This window comes from Wyeomyia smithii, chromosome 3, assembly GCF_029784165.1.
Source record: "Wyeomyia smithii strain HCP4-BCI-WySm-NY-G18 chromosome 3, ASM2978416v1, whole genome shotgun sequence".
NCBI classification, from domain to species: domain Eukaryota; kingdom Metazoa; phylum Arthropoda; class Insecta; order Diptera; family Culicidae; genus Wyeomyia; species Wyeomyia smithii.
The window spans coordinates 277,132,472-277,157,867 of record NC_073696.1 but is presented as its reverse complement, the minus strand read 5'-3'; the positions used below and the strand labels follow the sequence as shown (position 1 = coordinate 277,157,867).

General features: G+C 37.7%; 2 protein-coding genes and 1 pseudogene across 5 annotated transcripts in view; 2 read left to right on the top strand and 1 right to left on the bottom strand.

Annotated features, from left to right (window-relative positions):
• The window catches only part of LOC129726875 (protein tramtrack, beta isoform), a 95,948-nt gene that overhangs the window by 40,166 nt on the left and 30,386 nt on the right, over nucleotides 1-25,396 (bottom strand). The gene's annotated exons all lie outside the window — the stretch shown is intronic.
• Nucleotides 3,774-4,640, top strand: LOC129729324 (uncharacterized). Its single transcript, XM_055687834.1, has one exon. It carries the CDS (start codon nucleotides 3,774-3,776, stop codon nucleotides 4,638-4,640), a length of 867 nt encoding a protein of 288 aa, XP_055543809.1.
• LOC129729323 (uncharacterized) lies at nucleotides 12,326-13,848 on the top strand (annotated as a pseudogene).

The following is a 25,396-nucleotide window of genomic DNA, read 5'->3' as shown; positions in this document are numbered from 1 at the left end:
TGCACAGAATACTACCAATGAGCGGTCAACATTTATTTACTAGGAAAAATGACTGACACGCAAGCAGCCGGGTTATCTCTCTTGTAAAAGTATTCTACTTCATCTTGCGGTCGTGGCTTTGCACACAACCCTCCTGTGATTTTTTATCAATGCCCAGTCCGTTTAGCAATTGTTAAGGCAAGGCAAGGTAAACAAAATTCAATTTCTCAATTAAAACCAACTTCAAAACAAAATTCTCCAAGCGTACCAGTGACGCATAGTTTACCTACTCCTTTGCATACCCGTTGTACTTATGCACAGGTTACAGGTAGTTCGCACATTATACCGCCCAGTGTTGGTAGTTCGAAAATGACCGTTAATATGGGTAAGCAAAACAGGCTAGAAAATAATTGTACACCTATCACTCCAGCTAATATTGCTGCCGAAAATATTTTTTCTAATGTCAACTGCCTGGGGCCAATTACGGCAGGTAAACTTTCTTTTTTGCAACAGGCAATGTTCGATCTTATGAACGCCATGTTGCAGGCAAATAGGCACAAATTTTACTATTAAAATTGTTTCTAATTTAAAATTTAGCAATGATTTTAAATAAAACAATTAAAATATTAAATTGGAATGCTCGCTCATTGAAGGCCAATGAGAATGAGCTTTTCAATTTTTTAACAGTAAATAATGTGCATATTGCAATTATTACTGAAACATTTTGAAACCTAACATAAAATTAAAATATGATCCCAATTACGTGGTTCATAGATATGATAGGATTCAGGGTTCCGGCGGTGGAGTTGCAATTGTTATTCATCGCCGAATCAAACATCGTGCTCTTCCCCATCTTGAGACGAAAGTTATTGAAACTTTGGGAATTGAAGTTCAAACTGAACTTGGGATTTTATTTATTGCCGCAGCATATTTACCATTTCAATGCACACGCGAGCTCAAAAATTATTTTAAAGGTGATTTACAAAAACTCACCAGAAATCGTTCGAAATTTTTCATAATCGGCGATTTTAACGCTAAACATCGTTCATGGAATAATTCTCAAAGTAACTCCAATGGCAAAATTTTATTCAATGATTGTTCTTCAGGATACTATTCTATTTTGTCTCCGAATAGTCCTACATGCTTTTCTTCTGTAAGAAACCCTTCAACAATTGATTTGGTGCTAACAGATCAAAGTCATGTATGTAGTGATTTGATCACACATGCTGACTTCGATTCTGACCATCTTCCAATAACTTTTTCTTTATCACATGAATCAGTTTTAAACCCTATGAGCTCTGTTTTTAATTATAACAAGGCTAATTGGGAAAGATACAAAACTCATATTGAGAGAAATTTCAATAATGAGCTTGATTTGCAAAACGAAGTGAATATTGATTCCGCTTTGGAAGCATTAAAATGTGCAATTGTTGATGCCAGGAATTATTCTGTTCCAAAGGCTCAAGTGAAATTTGATTCATCAATAATTGACGAAAATCTTCAACTTCTGATTCGTTTGAAAAATGTCCGCAGACGTCAATATCAACGTTCTTGTGACCCTGTTTTTAAAACTATTTATAAAGATTTACAGAAAGAGATTTAACATAGATTTACTCTTCTGAAAAATCAAAATTTTGAGACTAAAGTTGAAAAATTGAAACCATATTCAAAACCATTTTGGAAGCTGTCGAAGATTCTTAAGAAACCTTCAAAGCCTATTTCAGTTTTAAAAGATGGTGAACGTATTCTTGTATCCAATGAACAAAAGGCTCAAAGACTTGCTCAGCAGTTTGAGAGTGTTCATAACTCAAATTTGAATTTTGTGAGTCCAATTGAAAATGAAGTCACACGTCAATTTGATTTAATTTCTTCCCAGAATTTTTACCTGCAGAAATAATTGAAACTAACTTGAATGAGATTAAATCAATTATTAAAAATTTCAAAAATATGAAAGCACCTGGTGACGATGGAATCTTTAATATACTAATCAAACATCTCCCTGAGAGCACAATGGAATTTTTAGTGAAAATTTTCAATTGCTGCTTCAAAATTGCATATTTTCCCAAATTATGGAAAAATGCAAAAATTACTCCCATTTTAAAACCGGATAAGAACCCAGCTGAAGTTTCAAGTTATCGACCAATCAGTTTGCTTTCTTCAATAAGTAAACTGTTTGAGAGAATTATTCTTAACAGAATGATGTCACACATCAACGAAAATTCAATTTTTGCAAATGAACAGTTTGGATTTCGCCATGGGCATTCCACAACTCATCAATTGCTCAGAGTTACTAATATGATACGAGCTAACAAATCTGAAGGTTTTTCCACTGGAGCTGCTCTTTTAGACATAGAAAAAGCATTCGACAGTGTTTGGCATAAAGGTTTGATTGCGAAATTGCAAACTTTTAATTTTCCAATTTTCCTAATCAAAATTTTAAAAAATTATCTTACTGATCGAACTCTGCAGGTTGTCTATCAGAATTCAAAATCTGATAGATTTCCTGTCAGAGCAGGTGTACCTCAAGGTTCAGTCTTGGGTCCAGTCCTGTACAACATATTCACTTCAGATCTTCCTGATTTGCCTCCAGGATGCACAAAGTCATTGTTCTGCGATGACACAAGCATTTCCGTAAAAGGAAAAAGTCTTCGTGTCATATGCAGTCGATTGCAGAAAAGTTTAGATATTTTTTCTTCCTACTTGCAAAAGTGGAAAATCTCTCCCAATGCTTCTAAAACTCAAATGATAATTTTTCCGCATAAGCCTAGGGCTTCTTTCCTCAAGCCAAACAATAATCACGTTGTCAAGATGAATGGGGTTATTTTAAGTTGGTCTGACAAGGTTAAGTACTTGGGACTAATTTATGATAAAAAACTTATTTTCAAAGAGCACATTGAGAGTATTGTATGCATCCAAGTGCATCAAATATACGAGATGTTTATATCCTCTAATTAACAGGAATTCTAAACTTTGTTTAAAGAACAAACTTTTGATTTACGAACAAATTTTTAGACCAGCAATGCTTTATGCTGTACCGATCTGGTCAAGTTGCTGTTCGACAAGGAAGAAAATGCTCCAAAGGATTCAGAATAAAATTCTGAAAATGATTTTGAAGCGTCCTCCTTGGTTTGGTACACTCGAATTACATAGACTTACTGGTGTTGAACCATTAGAAGCTATGTCAAATAAAATTATTAACAATTTTCGACAAAAATCGTTGCAATCCTCAATTGCTACGATAAGCTCTCTTTATAGCCAATAAGTTAGCAATTAAGTTAGTTGTAAGTTTACTTCCCCTTTTCTGACAAGTAGGTTTAAATCCCTACGAATGATAAGTCCTAATTGCGAAAGCAAACAAATCCTAACAATTAAAATTACAAATTTCTAACAGTGTTGAGAAGTCACCATTTGTGATTGGACACACATACTCATTATTTACTAATATTTATCATAAATACTTAAGCTACTAACAAATCCCCCCTTTAAAAAAAAAAAAAAATAAATTTGGTCAACTTAACATTCTGCAACTGGAAGCTGACGACAGAGCGGAACTAAACCCCTTCTTGGTCGGAAAATGTCTGGAAGCCTGCGTTGGTGAGATTGAAGGAGCAACTACGGAGAATGATGGAAACAGATTTGTATTGCGAGTGCGAAACCCGGAACAAGTGCGAAAACTTCTTGCATTAAAAGAACTGAAACAAGATGTGGGACAACCGAGCGTGGCCGTCTCTGTGATTTTACACCCAACACTTAATAAGAGACGCTGTGTTATTACCTGTCGTGAAATCGTAAAGATGAGCGAAACTGAATTAGTGGAAGAGTTTAAATGCCAAGGAGTTATTGCTGCCAAACGATTCACTGGGCTCGTAGATGGAAAGAAACAAAACCTCCCTACGGTGGTCCTAACTATCGAGGGCACCACCATCCCGGAAGTCATCAAGGTTGGTCCACTGAGAATTAAAACTCGAGTGTACAAATATGGACATACTAAAAATCGTTGCAAAGCTGCCGCTCGATGCCGAAACTGTTCGAAAGTGCATGACTTTGATGAGGAATGCAAGAATAAGCCCTACTGCCTTAATTGCAAAGGAGAACATGGACCTTCCAGCAGGAAATGCCCAGTCTACCTAGCCGAAAAAGAAATCACCAGAATCAGAGTGACGAAAAGAATCGACTACAAAGAAGCCGTCAAGCAATTCAACGCAGGGGCAGGATCTTACGCCGAAGTGAGCAAAGTTCAACAGCGACTGAAAATCAACGATAACAATGCAGTAGCAGACCTGATCAAACAGAAGGACGACATGATCCAGAAGCTGATGGATACCGTGGCCAACCTAACCAGTAGAATTAAGGAACTCGAGCAGACTAAAAAAGACAAGAAGCAGAAGAAACAACAGAAGAAGAAGATTGTGATTGAGGGAACCGACCAGGACATCGAAGACGAGATGGACACTGACTCTAGTCTGCAAACAGCTGAGACAGTAAAGGTAAGTGACACTTCTTCCAAAGTGAATTTACTTCCGGTATCAAACTCTAAAACTGCCCACAAAAGACACCCTACCACTGAAATCATTCCCCCTTTAGTTAAAAAATCATCGGAACAAATGACCGTTGAAGTTGACAGTTCTTCCAATCCCGATTATCTCTTCTCCACTGACTAATCTTTTAAACTACCCAATTATGGCTTGCCCTTCAAATCAAACCACTAATCGATACTCAACCAACCCACCTGCCACCTTAACAAATCTTGCAATACAATGGAACTTATTTGGTTTAAAAGGAAGACTCGCTGAACTACAATTTTTAATTTCTCAATATAACCCTCTCATTATTGCCTTACGAGAAACCTTATCTCCTAAGTCCTCTGAACTTCCTTCTAACTACATCAAAGGTTATACCCTTTACATCCACGAAAACTCAAGCAATCCAAATATAAATGGTGTTGCAATAGCTGTTAACTCAGAATTCCCTCACCGCAAATTGTCTATCTCCACTCCACTCCACGCAATAGCAATCGAAATTGACTTTCCCATCAAAGTTACAATAATCTCAATCTATCTTCCTAGTTCAATTAATACTCATCGGCTTAGAAAAGAGCTTCGTGTACTTTTAGACCAAATCTCAACCACTACCATCCTACTGGGTGATTTTAATGCTCACTCCACTTCATGGGGTGGGCACAGAGATGACCACAGAGGAAAAATGCTCGAAGTTTTCTTTCAGGAACAAAATCTCATTCTTTTAAATGATGGTAGCCCTACACGCATTAACCCTTCTAATGGCAACACATCTGCATTAGATCTGTCTGTCGTATCTTGGAGCCTATTAAACCGATTATCATGGAAAGTTCACGATGATTCTTGTGGTAGCGATCATGTACCTATCATAGTCACTCTCAATCGTCCCTGTCCTATCTCTGCAGCTCGCCCGAGGTGGAAATATGAGTGGGCCGATTGGTCTAATTTTCAACGTTAAATAACCATTCGCTTTTCTAATAATCCCCCCTCCTCTCCTGAATCTTTCACTTCTACCATACTTGAAGTAGCTCGAAGTCATATCCCCAGAACCAGTGGCAAACCCGGGAAGAGGTCAGTGCATTGGTGGAACCCTGAAGTTGAAAAGGCCATCAAACTACGTCGAAAAAAGTTAAGAGCTCTTCAAAAGACTCCCAAAGAAGACCGTCAGAAATCCTTGAAATTAGAAGAGTTCAAAATAGCCAGAGGAGCTGCTAGAGAGGCAATTTCTAGGGTTAAGTCTGATAGCTGGAAAAACTTTATATCGGCAATGAACCCAGAAACTACTTCCAAGGAATTATGGGATAGAGTAAATCGTCTCAGTGGCAACCGTAACAAAGCTCCCATTAAAATCAAAATTAATAACCAGATCTCCGATGATCCTTCTTCTATTTCCGAACATTTAGCTGATCTTTTTGCTTTTGCTTCTTCGTCCTCTAATTACAAACATAAGTTTATAACCAAGAAAAATTTATCAGAATCCTCACCTCCTTGTTTTGAAACAAACTTAGACCTTCCATTCAATATAGATTTTAGTTTTTCAGAACGTGAATGGGCTCTACGCAGAGTTAACGGCTCATCGTCAGGACCTGACGACATCGGATACCCTCTCCTTAAGAATCTATCTCACTCTGGTAAAATAATTCTTTTATCTCTGTACAACGACATATGGGACAAAGGGAAAATCCCTCCTGATTGGAAAATTGGTCTAGTGATTCCTATTCCTAAACCTGGAAAAGATCGAAGTAAGGCTGATAGTTATAGACCCATCACCCTAGTTAACTGTATTGGAAAAGTACTTGAGAAGATGGTAAACCGGCGTCTCTTGAAAGAACTCATTTCCAGAGACCTTCTCGATAGCAGACAGTTTGCTTTTCGCCCAGACAAAGGAACCGATGATTATTTCACTGAACTGGAAGATCTTATTGAGAGTCACCTTCAACGGGGCTATTATGGTGATTGTGTCTCGCTCGACTTGTCGAAAGCTTTCGATCGTACATGGCGTTACACTATGTTGAAATCCTTGGAAGAATGGGGCATTAAAGGCCGCATGGGTCTCTTCATTCGAAATTTCCTGGAAAACAGGAAGTTTAAGGTACTCATTGGAAACACACAATCCGAAACCAGACTACAAGAAAATGGTATACCCCAAGGTTCAGTACTATCCCCTACTCTTTTCCTCATTTGTATGCAGTCTCTTTTTGAAATCATCCCTAACAACATCCATATCTTTGTTTTTGCCGATGATATTTTGTTACTTTCCTTCAACCCTTTCAAATCCTTAGCCCGTAATAGACTACAATCTGCGGTTAACACCGTAGCTCATTGGGCTGATGAAATAGGTTTTACCATCTCTCCCGAAAACTCCCAGCTGCTTCACATTAGTTCCAATAGAAAAGGTATAAGTAAGCTTCGAGATATTAAACTTAATCAAGTAATTATCCCCAGTAAACCAACTCTCAAAATTCTTGGTGTATATCTTGATAGACGTCTCAATTTTAAAGAACATGCTAATGCTGTTAGAAAAGATACCATCAATAAAAGGCGGGTCATCAAGATAATTGGATCTCGATCCTATGCCCATAGGTCCACTATGCTCAAACTTGTAAATGCTTGGCTGCTTCCTAAAATCTCGATGGTTGAGCATTACCGGTCAAAGCGACGTTCCCCTGGTAAATAGAACTTTACAACTTTTCCAATCTACAACCCGCTCTAATCTTCCACCGATTGCTATATTACCTAGAACTAAAAACCGACCTTGGAACCAACCCTCCCATTCCATAGACCTCTCTCTTCTCAACACTTTAAAAGCAGGTTACACTCCTTCCATAGTTCAACAGCACTTCCATCAATTAGTTTCCGACAAATATCAGAACTACCACCACATATATACTGACGGATCTGTAGCCGACGGCAAGGTTGGTTATGGTATATTTTCGGAATCCTTAAACTTGAATATAAGTTCCTCTCTCCCCTCTATCTCTAGCATCTACAGTGCCGAGGCCTTCACCCTAATGAAAGCCTCCGAAATATCCCTAGACCCCAATAAAAAAACTGTCATATTCAGCGATTCAGCCAGTTGCCTGCAGACTTTAAATTCTGATTCATCCTCCCATCCTTGGCTAACTAAAACTGAACTAACGTCCATTAGTAATAAAGTCACTCTCTGCTGGGTTCCCGGACACTCTGGAATTAATGGCAATGAAGTTGCTGACAAGCTTGCCGGTTCAGGTCGAGAAAAACCGGTTGATTTACTTCCTCTCCCCGCTATTGATGTCTCAAGATGGGCTAGAAACAGAATAAGGGACTCTTGGGATATCGAATGGTTTAAAAACACTGCATGTAGTCTAAGAAGGTTCGAACTGTCAACTCTTTGTTGGCCCGACAATAAAATCCCGGCTGTTTGCCGTATTTTAACCCGCTTACGTATTGGCCACACACGCCTTACCCACAGTTATAGACTAGATAAAACTAATCCCCCTAATTGTATTACTTGTGGCTCCCCCCTTACCATACACCATATCATAACTGACTGTAGAGCTTTTGATACCGAACGATTTAACAACAACATTCCCAATACTTTGGAAGAAGCTTTGTCACTGCCTAACGAAAAAAACTTAATCAAATAGCTTAAAGACACTGACCTTTATAAAAAAATATAGATATAAAGATTTTTTTTATAAAAAGATATAGATATTAAGATTTTTTTTTATATAAAAAGATATAGATATTAAGATTTTTTGTGATAAACTAAAAATGTAAATTTGTGTAAGGAGGTGAATGACTCCTATGTTAAAACCTCAATAAAATCAATAATAATAAAAAAAAGTTAGTTTTCATTCTGTTTTCAACCGTTTTCGAGTGTACATCCTCAGTTACAAAAGATTAAAGAAGTGTTTCAAAGTGAAAAATAAGTCGATGAACTCAGTGATGTTTCATAAATTTAAAACAATTTGCTTGGGTCCGCCAGAAGTGCGCAGTGGACCTCAGCTCACCAGTGTGTCCATTCGCGCCTCGCCGTGTGTGAGATTGTCGCATCTTTTGCTTGCTTCGTCCTCCGCTTTGTGCCGTGTTACACTCCGAACGCAAAACGATCAGCGACGATCCTATTGGCCGTTTTTTTTTTTTGGAGATACCACTCGCTTACCCGCCTCTACGCGTTGACGTCCACAGGCGCAGGCGTCCACATATAGGTAAATACTACAAGGTATACAGCCCTGGGGTTGTATGACATGGTGACGTGGGACTAAACACTGTAATTAGGGGATTTTTTGCTACAAAATATACAGAGTCTGCATACAGAATCAATGTGTTTGCTCAGCGATTGTACGTATTTTTATTTTCAGCCTCCCCTGGAAATCAATTTTTGATATATATTCAACAACACTCGAAAGAATATCGTTCATATCTGACGATATTATGCCTGTAGTATTTTTTTGTGCAAACAACTTGTATTTGACAAGGCACAAGCATATCGTGCTTGTTGAAGAGCACCAAGAATTTCTCATAATGCGTCAACGTCAGAAATAACTCTATATCCTCAAAAACCAAATCCAATAATACTTACGTTATCATAATGAATGGTTTTGTCTTATTTAACTCTAATTAAATCAAATCTTTAATATGGATCTTACTTTCAAAATAATATGGAAGCCCTTACAAAAGTTCATTAATTGGCAAACATAAAAAGATACACGCAAAACTTTTCCTTATTACATTAGAAGAAATAGCGCAAAATTGCCTTTTGGGTAACAAACCTATTACTTAAAAGGCAATAAAATTCTTCCCCAGTCAAGTAACAACACATACTGCCATATATTTAGCACGTGTTACGGGAGTACGACTGTCTAATAATGGTCGTTTCAACTACATGCAAGATTTTTTCTGGCGAAAACTGCTCCCTTTCCATCTCAAGCAAAAAAAAATCACACACCGTCGCATATGTTGCACATGTTACAAGTTTCTTCAATCTCCAATTCATTCGGTGTGCGTGAACTATACACGCATACGGAGAATACGGAGAAGAGAAAAAATATGACATCACGATCTCTAAACTGCGTTAGAGAAAAACAAAAACATTCGCTTTCCTGCAAGATATCTAAAACACATACTCATTGGTTCATGGAAACTTATTTGCACCAGTTTGAAAATACAATACTCGTGCCTATCCAGACAATATTCGCAGCTTCGGCAACTCTGGTCAGACAGTATTACATATTTCCATTTCAAGTAAACACTGGGGGACGAAACGAAAGTGTTTCTAATTAGACATTTGAGATTGACGGTTGAGATTCTGATTATGTGTGGATGAAGGGGACAAAAATGAACCTGATCGTTGCATCAATACAAATGCAGCGAGTGAAGTCTTGCTAACACATGCATTGCGGTGCTTGGCTGTATGTTCTCCTCCAGAAACACATACAAGCGTGTGGCCGTCATAATTTTTATTACTTTTTGTTTGTTACTCTTTGTGTATAATGCGCAGTCATAAGACACAATAAGTAATAAAAAATTGTCCTAAAGTAATAAAATGTTCCCCGTTTGCGTTGGGTGTATGTTAAACAAAATTATTAACAAGCTCCGGCAAAAAATCGTAGCAATCTACATGTCCCTTATATACGTTTTCCTGAAATCCATCCACGCCCCAGTCTAGTCCTGTTCCCTTCCGCCTACATCCAACCAAACGACAAGAACACCTTAAGACTCCGGATCCGGAAACAGCAACCAGACCCGCACGATACTCTCAGGGCCCGAGGGAGACAACCCAATATGCCAGTCCGTAACATCTTGGCCCAGTAGTGGAACATATTACATATGCTGCTTACCAATGGCAATGGAAAACCATCAAACAACAAACCAGTGCATTTAATGCAAAACATTCTAGCTTTAAGTTAGATTTAGTTTCAGCTCGTAGTCGGCAGCGAGGATAAACAATTTGCTTTTAGTTATTAAGATACTTTAGAAAGTAAGCTACCAGATATAATTGGCGTCGTTAAACATTAATTTGTATTTGTGCCGTGTCAAATAAATTATAGATGAAAAAAAAATCGTAGCAATCCACAATTACATTTATATTTTTTGCTTGACAATTTTTTTTCGTTTGCCTTCAACTACATTCGCTGTATTACGAAGACAGGTAATATACGTTTATTATGGTAAAGCTTAAAAAAATAATATATCATCTGACAATTTTGAAATGTAAAAAGAGATTCTGAATGAATCTTAGTAAATAAACAAAAAAATCACAAGCATTCGCAGGCTCTTACTCTTCTATAAATGTATATATTTAGGAATTTACTCTTTCGATACTATCCGGTGACGATTATTTAGTGAATATCGAAGATAAAATTAAATAGATATCCGTTGCAAAAATTTACAATTCTCGTTGAGTAATTTACTGCCTGTGATCGCATAGATGTAACATTCGACATTTTATGGATTTCGTGCTTTTTATTGGGAAAAGCTTAGAATAGTATGTACTTTTCACATCTAAAAGAATATGCTTATGTATTATGTATTATGTTTGAAAAAAGTCGTAAAAAATACCAAGTTGTTTTGTCACATAGCGTGAATAATCGCATAATTGTCACACTACTTAACTTTTCCAACTTTTTTGTCAAAAAAATTTGCATCTGAATCCACATCTGCATCCTATGGAACTCGGAAGTTATGCTGGTCCGGTAACCAACCACCAGTGATCCGTTTCTGATGTTCAGCTCATGCTTGTTGAATACATGAAAAAAATCATTTTCCCTGTGATATATTCCAAAAATAGCTTGAAAGTAACGACATAAATGTATCATTGCGAAAATTTCAACCAATTCGACTTCGAGAATAATATTCAATGTATACATAGTGTAAAGTAGTGCTTTCTTCATGATACTAAGTTTAGTTAAAGTGTCTATTTGCATGAATATATTAGGAACAATGCATTTAAGGTCAAAATATTAAAGTGCGATTAACTCGAACAAACAATTTTGCAAATGTTACAAATATGCGATTATGAGCAGTTTATGGTTATCATATTTATGAGACAAACTTTCAATCACCATCAACAGCAGCATTGCAGTTTTTCATCAATTGCACACAAATAGAAATGTACGAACAAAAGTGTACCACTGCAATACGAATAGTACCGCTTCAGTACGGATAGGAGTGTACCGCTGAAATATACGAATAGAAGAGTACCACTGCAATCATAGACGACGAGAGACCTGCGGTTCTTTACTCCACTGGTACTGTTGCTTTTACCGGCATGTTTTCTTTCAAGACATCAGTTTTTATTAGGTTCTTCAGAAATTAATACGCAGGTTTGGAAATTGTTCAAGGATGGGTATTGTTTCAAACTTTTAGGAAAACGTTTACCTTCGATACATCATATTAGTCTGAGCTCATGGAAGCAAAAATAAATTGACCTATTGGGACGGGGAGACTCTGTCAATTTTTATTTCGATATTGATACAGAGAATATCGCAGGGAACGGATGGTGTCCATGCATGTCGTCTGTGCTAGGAATGCTCGCATGTAATTGGTGTATTCGCGTAAATTTGTTATTGAAACTTTTTATCAATTTTACCGCTTAGCAATGAAGAGTGATAATTAGCATATTACAAAATTGTTATACATTTTATCTATCCAACAACATATTGGTTATTGTTATCCATCGTGTGGTTATGCTGTTATTAACGTTTGAAATCTAACGCAACATTTGCCCGTTTCATTTACAATTTTACAGAATGCATCCCAGTATAGTAAACATTCACGTAGTCCCACGTCAAAACTCTAGAATTCTTGTACCAAAAAAACGTTTTAGCTTTATAACTCATTACAGAATGGATTCTGCAGCGAAAAAAGCACATAAACACGATGAAGGAGCTATCACCCGCTGCATGGAGTTGGTCCTCTCTAAGAAAACGTCACTTTACGCAGCATGCAAAGCTTATGGCATCCCTCTCAGTCTACCGTTCGTTACCGACTTGGTGGCAAGTGGACCAGAAAAGCCCGGAAAGGGCCACCTACTGTTCTAGTAGGAGACGAAGAACAGAAACTCGTGCAATATTTAAAAACGATGAAGAAGATAGGATTTCCGGTAGTTAAGGAATCACTTCTGCATAAAGTGAAGACATTCTTCGGAACGAATTCTCAACCCAATCCGTTCACGAACAATGTCCCAGGTTTGTATTCATTATAAAAAAAAATCAGTCAAAAAATTGTTAACATCTTATCGATTATAGGTCGAAAATGGCTGGAAGGATTCCTTCGCCGGCACCGTGAAATCACTTTCCGCACGCCAGAAACTGTGTCTTCCGCAAGTTCTAAAGTAAAAGAGGCAGACATTCGCGGATGGTTCACGAACGTAACTTCATATCTCGAGGAAAACAACCTTATGTCAGCCGCATCGGATGCAACCCGCATATACAACGGCGATGAAACGTCATTCTACCTACACCCACAAACGAAAGCCGTGCTAGCTATAAGAATGTGTATGAATGCGAGCATGCAGACGGGCACAAAAACATAACAGTAATGTTTATCTTCGGAGCAGACGGATCAGTTGTACCTCCAGGAGTTGTTCTTCCTATGCAGCGCCTATCTGTGGAAGTATTGCAGAAGTTCCCCGGAGAGTGGGTAATTGGCAAAAGTGCATGCATGCTATACGTTTTCTACCCTCATCTTCAAAGGAAAAAAGTGCAGTTCCCGGTGCTGTATTTCGTGGATGGTCACTCTTCACACACGACTGCGGAGGTGGCCGATCTGTGCTTGGATTTGGGTATTGTGCTGATTGCTTTATATCCAAACACTACGAGAATAACTCAGCCAGCAGACGTCGCCATTTTTAAACCATTGAAAAGTGCCTGGAAGACTGCCGTATCGGAGTGGAGGCTGGAAAATGGAGGTGAAAATCTATTGCTGAAACACTTTCCTGACGTACTACAAAAGGCTATGAACAAAGGAATCAAAACGGCAAGTTTTAAGAACGGGTTCAGAGTTTGCGGATTATTCCCTTTTGGTCCTGAAAATGGGGATTACGACAAATGTATTGCCAAGTCAACTAGCGAAAACCCTAATAAACAAGGAACTTTCCACCTTCAATTCAGTAGAGGTTAATCCTGAATTGAATGAGGAAAAAGAAGGACAAGATGTAATTATTGAAGATTCGGTTATCATTCCAACTTCAATAATCAAAGCTGCTATAGATTGCATTGGTAGGGAGCGCATTAACAGCTTCAGTAGCGGTTCTATCTTATCTGCAGAAGGAGAAATCATCCGGCAGCTGTATGAGATGTTGTTGATGCCTATTGATTCGCAGTTATTGAGCAGTACGACTCCAGAGATGACTGTGTCAAGTGACTAACATATCTGAGGATAATCCAACACTTATTGAGGAGGTAGGTGACGATAGTTTCATATCAGATGACAGTACTCCACTCAGTGTCATGAAAGAGAAGACTGGACACAACATTCCGAGCCGTAAAACTCCGCCATCTCCTCGTCGGAGCAACATTCACAGGAATTATAAAAGAAAATTCCACCTGATACTGACGGCCTCAGAGCGGGTTGAAGAAATCCGACGACTTGAACAAGAAAAAGAAAATGATGCAACCAGGAAAAAAGCCAGAGTAGAGGAAAGAGAGCTTGCTAAAAAAAAAAGAACAACTGAAGAAAGAAAAAACAACAATTCGTGAGCGAAAACAAGAGGAAGCTGAGCAACGTAAGAATAAAAGAGAAAAACTTCGAAAAAAGAAACAGAAAAAAGCTGAACTACGAAAAGAGAAGAGAGAGGAGAAAAAACGTAAGAAGCTAATGGAAATAACCGAGAAAAAAAGCAAAAGATCGAGTTACTCGAGGCACTGAAGCTAAAACGTCAGAGATAATTCTCGTCTGATGAATTTTTTCAGGTTATTTTTTTTGTTATATCATTTTAACTGACTTTTAATATAAGCTATCTTTTGAATACATTGACTTTGTATCCAATGCATTTGAAATGCTCCATGGTTACTGGTTAATAAATCCCTTATTTTCATTAAATGTTGTTAATTTTCAATTGCATAGAAAATGAGCGAAAGTGAAAAAGAATCCAGTCAACTCTATTTTCTAGTTTGAATTATATCTAAACTCAACCTATTATAATATTACCAAAATTTCACAGATTCTTCTTAGTTTCATTCACAATTCTAAATAAAATGTTCAGCAGAGTTATAGACAGTGGACTGTAGGTTATATAGAAAATGACGGACTTATGTCCCATTTTTGTGTAATAAATTATTCACATTGATTTCCATATTTATTTTAAACTCTTCGTTTTTTGTTTTCTATACTTGTGACTGTTCAACAAACTTCAAAATATACAATCTTCATCCATTTCATTTATAGAAATTTCAAGTTTTCAAAACTACCTCCACCATAGGTAAATGGTACCACCATTATAGGAGTACCTCCACTAAAGGTACAAAAGCTATGATAATAATTGTTGATTTTTTTCAAATTCATTAGTTTTAAAAATACACAACGAGTTATTTATCAGCAAAACAACTAAATTGTCTATCAAATCATATGTTCATACATCCAAAGTTAAACAAGTCTCAATTGGATTCGTTAAAATTTCTCAGAAGTAGCTACTATTTGCGCCACTATTGGTACATTTACCCTATCAGAGGTGACCTTAGGCTATTGATTATGTAATTTCAGTGTAATTTGAGTTTATTGTAAGGTAATCGATACCGTCGAAGATGCTGGTGAGGCAATCCATTTTCCAACGGAATTTTTGAACTCACTCGACCCAGCTGGAATGCCTTCGCATCGATTGTTAGTCAACGAAAAAGGTGGTATATAAGCAAGTTTATAACTAAAATAGAAATATTATTTGGAATAATTTCATTCATAACCCAGGTATTCAGGGCCAGTCTAGCACTTGCTTATACATCCATTAACTGGAAAAAACGAGAGTGATCTTTATACCAAAGGCTGGAAAGCGCGACAGAACTCTCCCGAAAGCCATTAGACCAATTAGTCTAACCTCCTTCCCGTTGCAAATTATGGAAAAACTCATTGACTACCACGTCAAATCAACGTACATCAAAACCTTTCCGCTGAGTAAGTATCAATTTATATTTATAAGCAACATTACACATGCTGACTACAAAAACGGAGAAATCTATAGAAGTAAAGGAAAGCATTTTTTCTTAGTATTCATATGTCAGCATATAAATTGATGAATAGTTACTTCTTTTTAAATTTTAATCAAAATTGACGATTTTGATTATGTAATTTACCAGCATTGTATCATCTATTTCCGCTTTTATAACACACACTTGCGGCCTTTGGCCTACTCTATTGTTCAATTGTATGCTGTCCTTACTCACTACCGCTCGTTCGGACTTAACAAAGGGAAAGAAAACCTGTTTGAATCATCCTAGAAAATCAGTATGCGAGAGGCCGCCGCTTACGACGGCAGGTCGGCATCGGAAAATTATGCTGTCCGCGACGTCGAACGAATCTTGAAAACTTGCCTTTCGTGCCCTTCGAAATTCTGCTTTTCAGAATTCCGCCTTTTGAAATATTCTGTCTTGTGTTTCATCCAATCACGCACCCACGTGCTACGCTTCCGATTCCCATCATTTTCGAAGGTATTAGGTATTTTATTTTTTTAAATAATCCACATCGTGTAATAGCACAGAAGGCATATATGCAACAAAATAAACAAACAGAATTTTGCTAGCTAGTCAAACAAACTGGGTTTTATGCAAATGTTTGTTATAATGTAATAGCCTAATAAATATATTTGCTCGTAGAAAAAATTTGTGCACATAAATCTGTTATTTCCATTTGATTTGGTTGGCTTTGGTGAATTTCTGCTGTAATCGGAGTGGTTCGAAATAGAGAGAACTCCTTTGGTGCGTTTGAAAAAAAGGTAGATTGGAAACGAAAAATAACATAAAGAAGCGAGACTGAAAGAATTATAAATGATTTTCGTGTCGAATTCAGTGTAATTTCTGCTGTATTTCTGAGAGGGAAGTGCTTTCAAATTAACATTCATTGTTTTAATTGAATCAATTCAAAAATTCAAGAGAAGAAAGTAGACATAACAGCATTAGAAGTATATTGAATAATCATTGTCATTCATGTCACAAGTGGCATGTTGAAATAATTAAAGGAAATTAGAGTCTATAAAAAACAAGCAAAGATTTCATGATGATTTAATTGAAAAACGTATGTTTCCGTCTGACGGCCCCGGGTTAGGAAGGTGCAATCAATTACCCAATTTTGGTGGGCAATAAAAGTGAAGTACAACACTTGTTATGATTATACAAGCGAATGTTAACGATTAAAGCAGGCAAAGGTGAAAACACGGCCCAAGCAGGCGTGTAAACATTCGTTGCTAATTTTAATAGAGCACCTACTGCTGCTGCGTGTATTTCGCTCGATGGTGGAGACGCACGGTGCTGCGGCAGTGATTCGATGATCATGATCGATGCACTCGAGCTGCCTCGAGGTGCGCTGCGCTCCGAGTTTTTGGGTGAAATATCTACAATGTGTAAACTATATGTCGCTGCTAACAAGTGTCCCACCTTCCTGGCTGTTGACAATTTTGCCGCTGCTGTGTGGTGCCGGGTCTGGGAGGCTGTGTGTCAATGAATTATGTTATAGGATCGGGTGCGACCCCTACGAAAGGGGCGAGGAACGTGTATATTAGCATCTTGGCCCGTCATTCATTCATTCAAACTTTTTTTTCTCCCCCATTCTGCTGCTAGACTTTCGATACGGGAAGTTGTCATGTTGTTGCTTTTTTCCTCAGTGTTGTTGTTATCGTTTGTAGTGGGTGTTTGTGGCACCTTTGTCAGCTTCGGCTCAAATAAGTGTAAATGAAAACACACCTCTTTAGGAGCGGGCGCGTGTGTTTGTGCATGTTTATGATCGTGTTTTTCTCGTGATGATGATGATTACTGTGATTTTTCGCGGTTTTTGTGTTGGTTGTCGAAGAAGGATAAAAAAAAGTCAGTCCACTGGCCTACTGTCTGATTATTTATTTTTCGTACCCGACGACGACTCGATCGTGGAAAATGCGATCCGCTAATAATCGCGTCCATGTGTCATGTGATCCACTCGGCTAGTGGCGAGACGATGCGAGATTGATGCGCGTAATTTAGTCACCAAAAAGTGTATCAAATAGTTCAGCTGCTGGCCAAAAGTATGCTAACGATCGGCTGCTCTAGAGATAGAGATTGTGTCTGTGATCGTTCGTAGAAGTGTTGTTTTTTGGCTTACGAACGATGTGATGGACGGTCTGTCGGTTGGTCGGTTGGACTGCCAGCCAGCCTTTTGGTAGGCAGAAGAAAAACACGACCAAAGGGGACAACAACACCTTGTCACTTTCTGTCTCTTTCTTCTTTCTCTATTTGTCTCTCTGCCCTGCCGGTCTTGCTCACCAGTGGCGGATTTGTATTTTTAAATTTTCCATACTCTCACTGAATGTTTTTGCTGCTGGCAGAAAACCCATCGCTACCACTGCTGGTAGAATTTCTTAAAATAACCCATTTCAAACAAAAGATGGTGATAACTGACGGTATGTGAACGGTCCGCGCGAGCTCGCCATCCGCCATACGTACAGAGATACACACCGAACTCTCCATCCGCGATCGAGGAAGTTTCTTACGGTATTTTTAGGGACTTCCAATTGTGACCAGTTGTTCCTCTGCCTCACGCCGTTCCGTCCACTACTTGGCGCACACATAAAAAGCCGGAACGCGGTGTGGGAAATCAAGCACACCGAAAAGGTGATCAACTTCGACACTTTGGTTTTATTTTTAAGATTGATGGCCGTACAAAGTGGAAATGATGGGATTTATCGAGGTTGGATCGACACGACACAATAGCACACGCGATCATTCCGCGCTCACCATGGATGGAACTGCATACATACATATACATACATACAAGGGCACGCGGTCCTGCAGTCGGTGGTTGGTGTGAGGAAAAGAAACACAGCTGAACTGGCCAAGCTGCGACGTTTTTTTTTTCTTGGGAAAAACAAGAGGTGGAAAACGACTGTGAAATAATACGGTAAAAATGGCCAGCAGGCAGGAGAACACTCCACATGATTGGCCAACACGGAGAATTGTCGGACACACTGCGGGTGGCGCGTTTTTGGACGCGAACATAAAATGACGATTCTAGAACATGAATGGATATATAGATTATATTATGTACGGTTTCATTTTTTCCGTTCTGTTACCAAGTATGTTTCATGGTTTCATTTGTACTCTAAACTGAGTAAGAGGTGCTCAGTTCCAGTTTTATTTGCAGACTTCACGTCAAAAAATAAGTAACATTGAATAGCTAAACTGAGTAACTTTCACTTAGTTTTTTAAAATTGTCTGCTTTGATGTCAAATCGGATCGACTTCGCATTATCCATGAAACTGCAACATGCACTTCCAGAACACTGTTTTGTACAAAACGGTCACGATTCGAGCAGAAGTCGTGGAAGTTTTTTACATTATCCAAAGAAAACATTATCTGTTATGCATGGGTTCCATATGGTTTTTGTATCCTTGATTATACGAAATTCCAACTAATTTGAACTTTTCAGGAAATGCAAAAATCAATTAAATCAATTATTTAGGGTAGGTCCAATTTTTGCTAAAATAAGTAAAATTCTACGCAATTTAGAGTTTAAAATGGCTAGGCGTGTACTACAGTGGCATGAAAACGCGCAGCTGGGAAACTAATGTATTAAGCTGTAGCAGGCCTTGCATTTTCGTTAACTGGAATGCGTTCATAAATTCATAAAGTATCCATTTTAGAGGTGAAAACTTGTAATAGCGATTCATGTCATTAACACAACAAGTTAAAGTTTGCTGAAGTACAATAAGGCTGTTAAGGAACTGAAACTTTTGAGGAATATTGGAAAAACGTTTTGGCGTAACTGCCAATTGGTTGCAAAAACTGGCGTCACTCCATACAAGGTGAAATTGTCTATGTTAAGTCGTTTTATTCGACTGTCTAACTACTGTCTGTTTGTCTAAATTAAGTCGTTTAATTCGACAAATAATCCATGGAAAGGGGAAAGGGGGGATTAAATTCTTGTATTGTATATTGATATTTTCACAAACACTTTCTAGGAAGAAACATGCGAAAAAGTTTTCCTATACTAATTTTCATACAAATTTATGTACATATGTAATGCACCAATCAGAGGCACGAGTAGTCCATATCCGGCAGGTTTAGCATTGTCTGGGGGCCTAAATTGAACAAAAAAAAGTTTGTCCTGGCTCAAGTCAAGTTTGCCTATTTTCCATGTAACGATTACCCACCTTAGCCTGAATGTGAGTCTTTGTGCATGTGTTTGTGTGTGTATGTGTGTATGTGTGTATGTTTGTATGTGTGTTTGTGCGTGTTTGTCTAATTGAAACTGCCGATGGACCATTACTGACGTTTGACCGAAACACGTTTGATAAAACTGATTCAACTGCGAGGAAGTAGTCGAGTTTTTACGCCAAGCTATGCGAACAATCTGCGAGAAAAAAGCATTTTTTTTAAGGGGGGATTTGTTAGTAGCTTAAGTATTTATGATAAATATTAGTAAATAATGAGTATGTGTGTCCAATCACAAATGGTGACTTCTCAACACTGTTAGAAATTTGTAATTTTAATTGTTAGGATTTGTTTGCTTTCGCAATTAGGACTTATCATTCGTAGGGATTTAAACCTACTTGTCAGAAAAGGGAAAGTAAAATTACAACTAACTTAATTGCTAACTTATTGGCTATAAAGAGAGCTTATCGTAGCAATTGAGGATTGCAACGATTTTTGTCGAAAATTGTCAATAATTTTATTTGACATAGCTTCTAATGGTTCAACACCAGTAAGTCTATGTAATTCGAGTGTACCAAACCAAGGAGGACGCTTCAAAATCATTTTCAGAATTTTATTCTGAATCCTTTGAAGCGTTTTCTTCCTTGTTGAACAGCAACTTGACCAGATCGGTACAGCATAAAGCATTGCTGGTCTAAAAATTTGTTTGTAAATCAAAAGTTTGTTCTTTAAACAAAGTTTAGAATTCCTGTTAATGAGAGGATATAAACATCTCGTATATTTGATGCACTTGGCTTGTATACTCTCAATGTGCTCTTTGAAAATAAGTTTTTTATCATAAATTAGTCCCAAGTACTTAACCTTGTCGGACCAACTTAAAATAACCCCATTCATCTTGACAACGTGATTATTGTTTGGCTTGAGGAAAGAAGCCCTAGGCTTATGCGGAAAAATTATCATTTGAGTTTTAGAAGCATTGGGAGAGATTTTCCACTTTTGCAAGTAGGAAGAAAAAATATCTAAACTTTTCTGCAATCGACTGCATATGACACGAAGACTTTTTCCTTTTACGGAAATGCTTGTGTCATCGCAGAACAATGACTTTGTGCATCCTGGAGGCAAATCAGGAAGATCTGAAGTGAATATGTTGTACAGGACTGGACCCAAGACTGAACCTTGAGGTACACCTGCTCTGACAGGAAATCTATCAGATTTTGAATTCTGATAGACAACCTGCAAAGTTCGATCAGTAAGATAATTTTTTAAAATTTTGATTAGGAAAATTGGAAAATTGAAAGTTTGCAATTTCGCAATCAAACCTTTATGCCAAACACTGTCGAATGCTTTTTCTATGTCTAAAAGAGCAGCTCCAGTGGAATAACCTTCAGATTTGTTAGCTCGTATCATATTAGTAACTCTGAGCAATTGATGAGTTGTGGAATGCCCATGGCGAAATCCAAACTGTTCATTTGCAAAAATTGAATTTTCGTTGATGTGTGACATCATTCTGTTAAGAATAATTCTCTCAAACAGTTTACTTATTGAAGAAAGCAAACTGATTGGTCGATAACTTGAAACTTCAGCTGGGTTCTTATCCGGTTTTAAAATGGGAGTAATTTTTGCATTTTTCCATAATTTGGGAAAATATGCAATTTTGAAGCAGCAATTGAAAATTTTCACTAAAAATTCCATTGTGCTCTCAGGGAGATGTTTGATTAGTATATTAAAGATTCCATCGTCACCAGGAGCTTTCATATTTTTGAAATTTTTAATAATTGATTTAATCTCATTCAAGTTAGTTTCAATTATTTCTGCAGGTAAAAAATTCTGGGAAGAAAATAAATCAAATTGACGTGTGACTTCATTTTCAATTGGACTCACAAAATTCAAATTTGAGTTATGAACACTCTCAAACTGCTGAGCAAGTCTTTGAGCCTTTTGTTCATTGGATACAAGAAAACGTTCACCATCTTTTAAAACTGGAATAGGCTTTGAAGGTTTCTTAAGAATCTTCGACAGCTTCCAAAATGGTTTTGAATATGGTTTCAATTTTTCAACTTTAGTCTCAAAATTTTGATTTCTCAGAAGAGTAAATCTATGTTTAATCTCTTTCTGTAAATCTTTATAAATAGTTTTAAAAACAGGGTCACGAGAACGTTGATATTGACGTCTGCGGACATTTTTCAAACGAATTAGAAGTTGAAGATTTTCGTCAATTATTGATGAATCGAATTTCACTTGAGCCTTTGGAACAGAATAATTCCTGGCATCAACAATTGCACATTTTGATGCTTCCAAAGCGGAATCAATATCCACTTCGTTTTGCAAATCAAGCTCATTATTGAAATTTCTCTCAATATGAGTTTTGTATCTTTCCCAATTAGCCTTGTTATAATTAAAAACAGAGCTCATAGGGTTTAAAACTGATTCATGTGATAAAGAAAAAGTTATTGGAAGATGGTCAGAATCGAAGTCAGCATGTGTGATCAAATCACTACATACATGACTTTGATCTGTTAGCACCAAATCAATTGTTGAAGGGTTTCTTACAGAAGAAAAGCATGTAGGACTATTCGGAGACAAAATAGAATAGTATCCTGAAGAACAATCATTGAATAAAATTTTGCCATTGGAATTACTTTGAGAATCATTCCATGAACGATATTTAGCGTTAAAATCGCCTATTATAAAAAATTTCGAACGATTTCTGGTGAGTTTTTGTAAATCACCTTTAAAATAATTTTTGAGCTCGCGTGTGCATTGAAATGGTAAATATGCTGCGGCAATAAATAAAATCCCAAGTTCAGTTTGAACTTCAATTCCCAAAGTTTCAATAACTTTCGTCTCAAGATGGGGAAGAGCACGATGTTTGATTCGGCGATGAATAACAATTGCAACTCCACCGCCGGAACCCTGAATCCTATCATATCTATGAACCACGTAATTGGGATCATATTTTAATTTAATGTTAGGTTTAAAAAATGTTTCAGTAATAATTGCAATATGCACATTATTTACTGTTAAAAAATTTAAAAACTCATTCTCATTGGCCTTCAATGAGCGAGCATTTCTATTTAATATTTTAATTGTTTTATTTAAAATCATTGCTAAATTTTAAATTAGAAACAATTTTAATAGTAAAATTTGTGCCTATTTGAATGGCTTCAAACATTGATTTTGCCTACAACATGGCGTTCATAAGATCGAACATTGCCTGTTGCAAAAAAGAAAGTTTACCTGCCGTAATGGGCGCCAGGCAGTTGACATTAGAAAAAATATTTTCGGCAGCAATATTAGCTGGAGTAACAGGTGTACAATTATTTTCAAGCGTGTTTTGCTTACCAATATTAACGGTCATTTTCGAACTACCAACACTAGGTGGTATAATGTTCGAACTACCTGTAACCTGTGCATAAGTTAAACGGGTATGCAAAGGAGTAGGTAAACTATGCGTCACTGGTACGCTTGGAGAATTTTGTTTGGAAGTTGGTTTTAATTGAGAAATTGAATTTTTTTTACCTTGCCTTGCCTTAACAATTGCTTAACGGACTGGGCATTGATAAAAATTTGACATAGGGTTGCCGTTACAATTCGCACAGCGAAAATTTTTACTCTCTTTCACAGGACATGTGTCCTTTTTGTGAGAAGAGTCTCCACAATTAAGACATTTTTGGTCCATGTTACAGAATTTGGAACCATGGCCATAACGTTGGCAAGTACGGCATTGGGTGATATGCTTTTCACCTCCGCCATACTTCCTATAAATTTCCCACTTTACACGCACATTATACAAAGCATGTGCTTTTTCAAAAAATTTTAAGTTGTTAACCTCATTGCGGTTAAAATGAATTAAATAATTAACAAGGGAAATTCCAGTTCTCTGACTGTTTTCGCCTCGTGATTTTTGTTTCATTAGAATTACTTGGGTAGGGGCTATGCCAAGTAATTCTGTTAAAGTAAGTTTGATCTCATCAACGGTTTGATCGTTGGTGAGACCTTTCAAGACAACCTTGAACGGCTTGGCGTTCTTGGTGTCATATGTAAAAAATTTGTACATCTTGTCAGTTAAATACTGAACAAGACGATCACGACCCTTTACTGAGTCGGCTAATAAGCGGCATTCACCTCTACGGCCAATTTGATAGGTAACTTTAACGTCAGAAACAAACGTTGAAAGTTCCTTTTTGAATATATTAAATTCAGAAGAAATAGTTACCACAATAGGTGGAACTTTCTCTTTTTTTAAAGATTTTATATTTTGTATAGTTTCATTATTGGTAACTTCCATTTCACCAGCTCCATGCTCAGGCAAAATATCAAAAGGATTGTCACTACAGACACTCGAAGTGTCAGAAAGAGATGCCTCTCTTTTCCTCCCCGCAGCGATGCGAGGTTTATTTTTCCATCCAGCCATTTCAGGTGATACGAAAAAAGTTAAAACAAATGTTAAATTCAAAAGTAGGTAGTCTTGAGAAAGACTGATGGGAAATAACTTTCAGGTAGTCTTTAAAAGACACACTGACAAAACACAAACTTTGAAGCTATAGGCAGTCAAAGACCAGTCCACAAGCAACCGAAAAAACGTCTGATCTGTAGGACAGTTCAAGACGCACTGTTGGGGCAGAAGATGGACGATCTCGATAAAGAGCTAAATGAGCTTCGGTCATCAAGACTTTCAAGGTGATCCCAGAGCAAGTCGAAATTGTGGGCGGTGCTTCAGTACTGCAGAGCAGGAAAGCAGGAAAAAGGAAGAGAGCCCTAGAGCAGCCAAAATGGGCTAGGACAGGAACGATTCGAGCTGACGGAGGCCCAGTAAGCAGCCAAACTTTCTAAGTTTTCGGGCAAGCTTAAGAAGCGACCGTTGTATTTTGCAACCAATTGTATTTTGAACCATGACAATCGGTACGATTGCAGGAATATCTGAGTGGAAAAGCGCTAGAGTCGGTTTCCTTTCCGGTCAGCTACTTCTACCCGAATCGGTTCCGAGATCAAAATCAAGAAGTTTCGACGGCGTTATGATCGTCCGTAGCAATTGCTCCCAGAGATTTTGAAACAAGTAAATGAACTAGAGTCAACAAAAACCGGAAATTTTACAGTTTTATCCCATTTTGAAATACAGTGGAGTAGCTTTGCGAACACTTGGAAGCTGCGGGACTTCGGCAAAACCTCGTCAATCCGTTGCTCATCAGAAGCTTTGTGGCGAAGATTGCAGATCGCGAAAAACGCGACTGGGCTCACAACCAAAGAGGGAATGCCACAGGTGAGCCAACCCTACGAACACTGACGGACACAAATCATCAATTGCGACATTGTGAACGCTTCAAACAAATGTCATACGCTGACGGTTTGAGGCTGGTAACTCGCGAAAAGCTCTGCAAATTACGAATTCGTTGTAATGTTGGCGATTGCAGAGAGCGTTACAATACATAAATGCTGTGGGGATGAGCGTGCAAATGGCGTTCCTTGATGGCAACAGAAGCTAGTGAAAAAATGGACTCGCGACGAATGAATTTGTGGGAGTTGATGTGAGTAAGCTGCTGTTGAACGGCGTCCGAACTGTGAGTAAACTTATACCACAGACAAACAGAA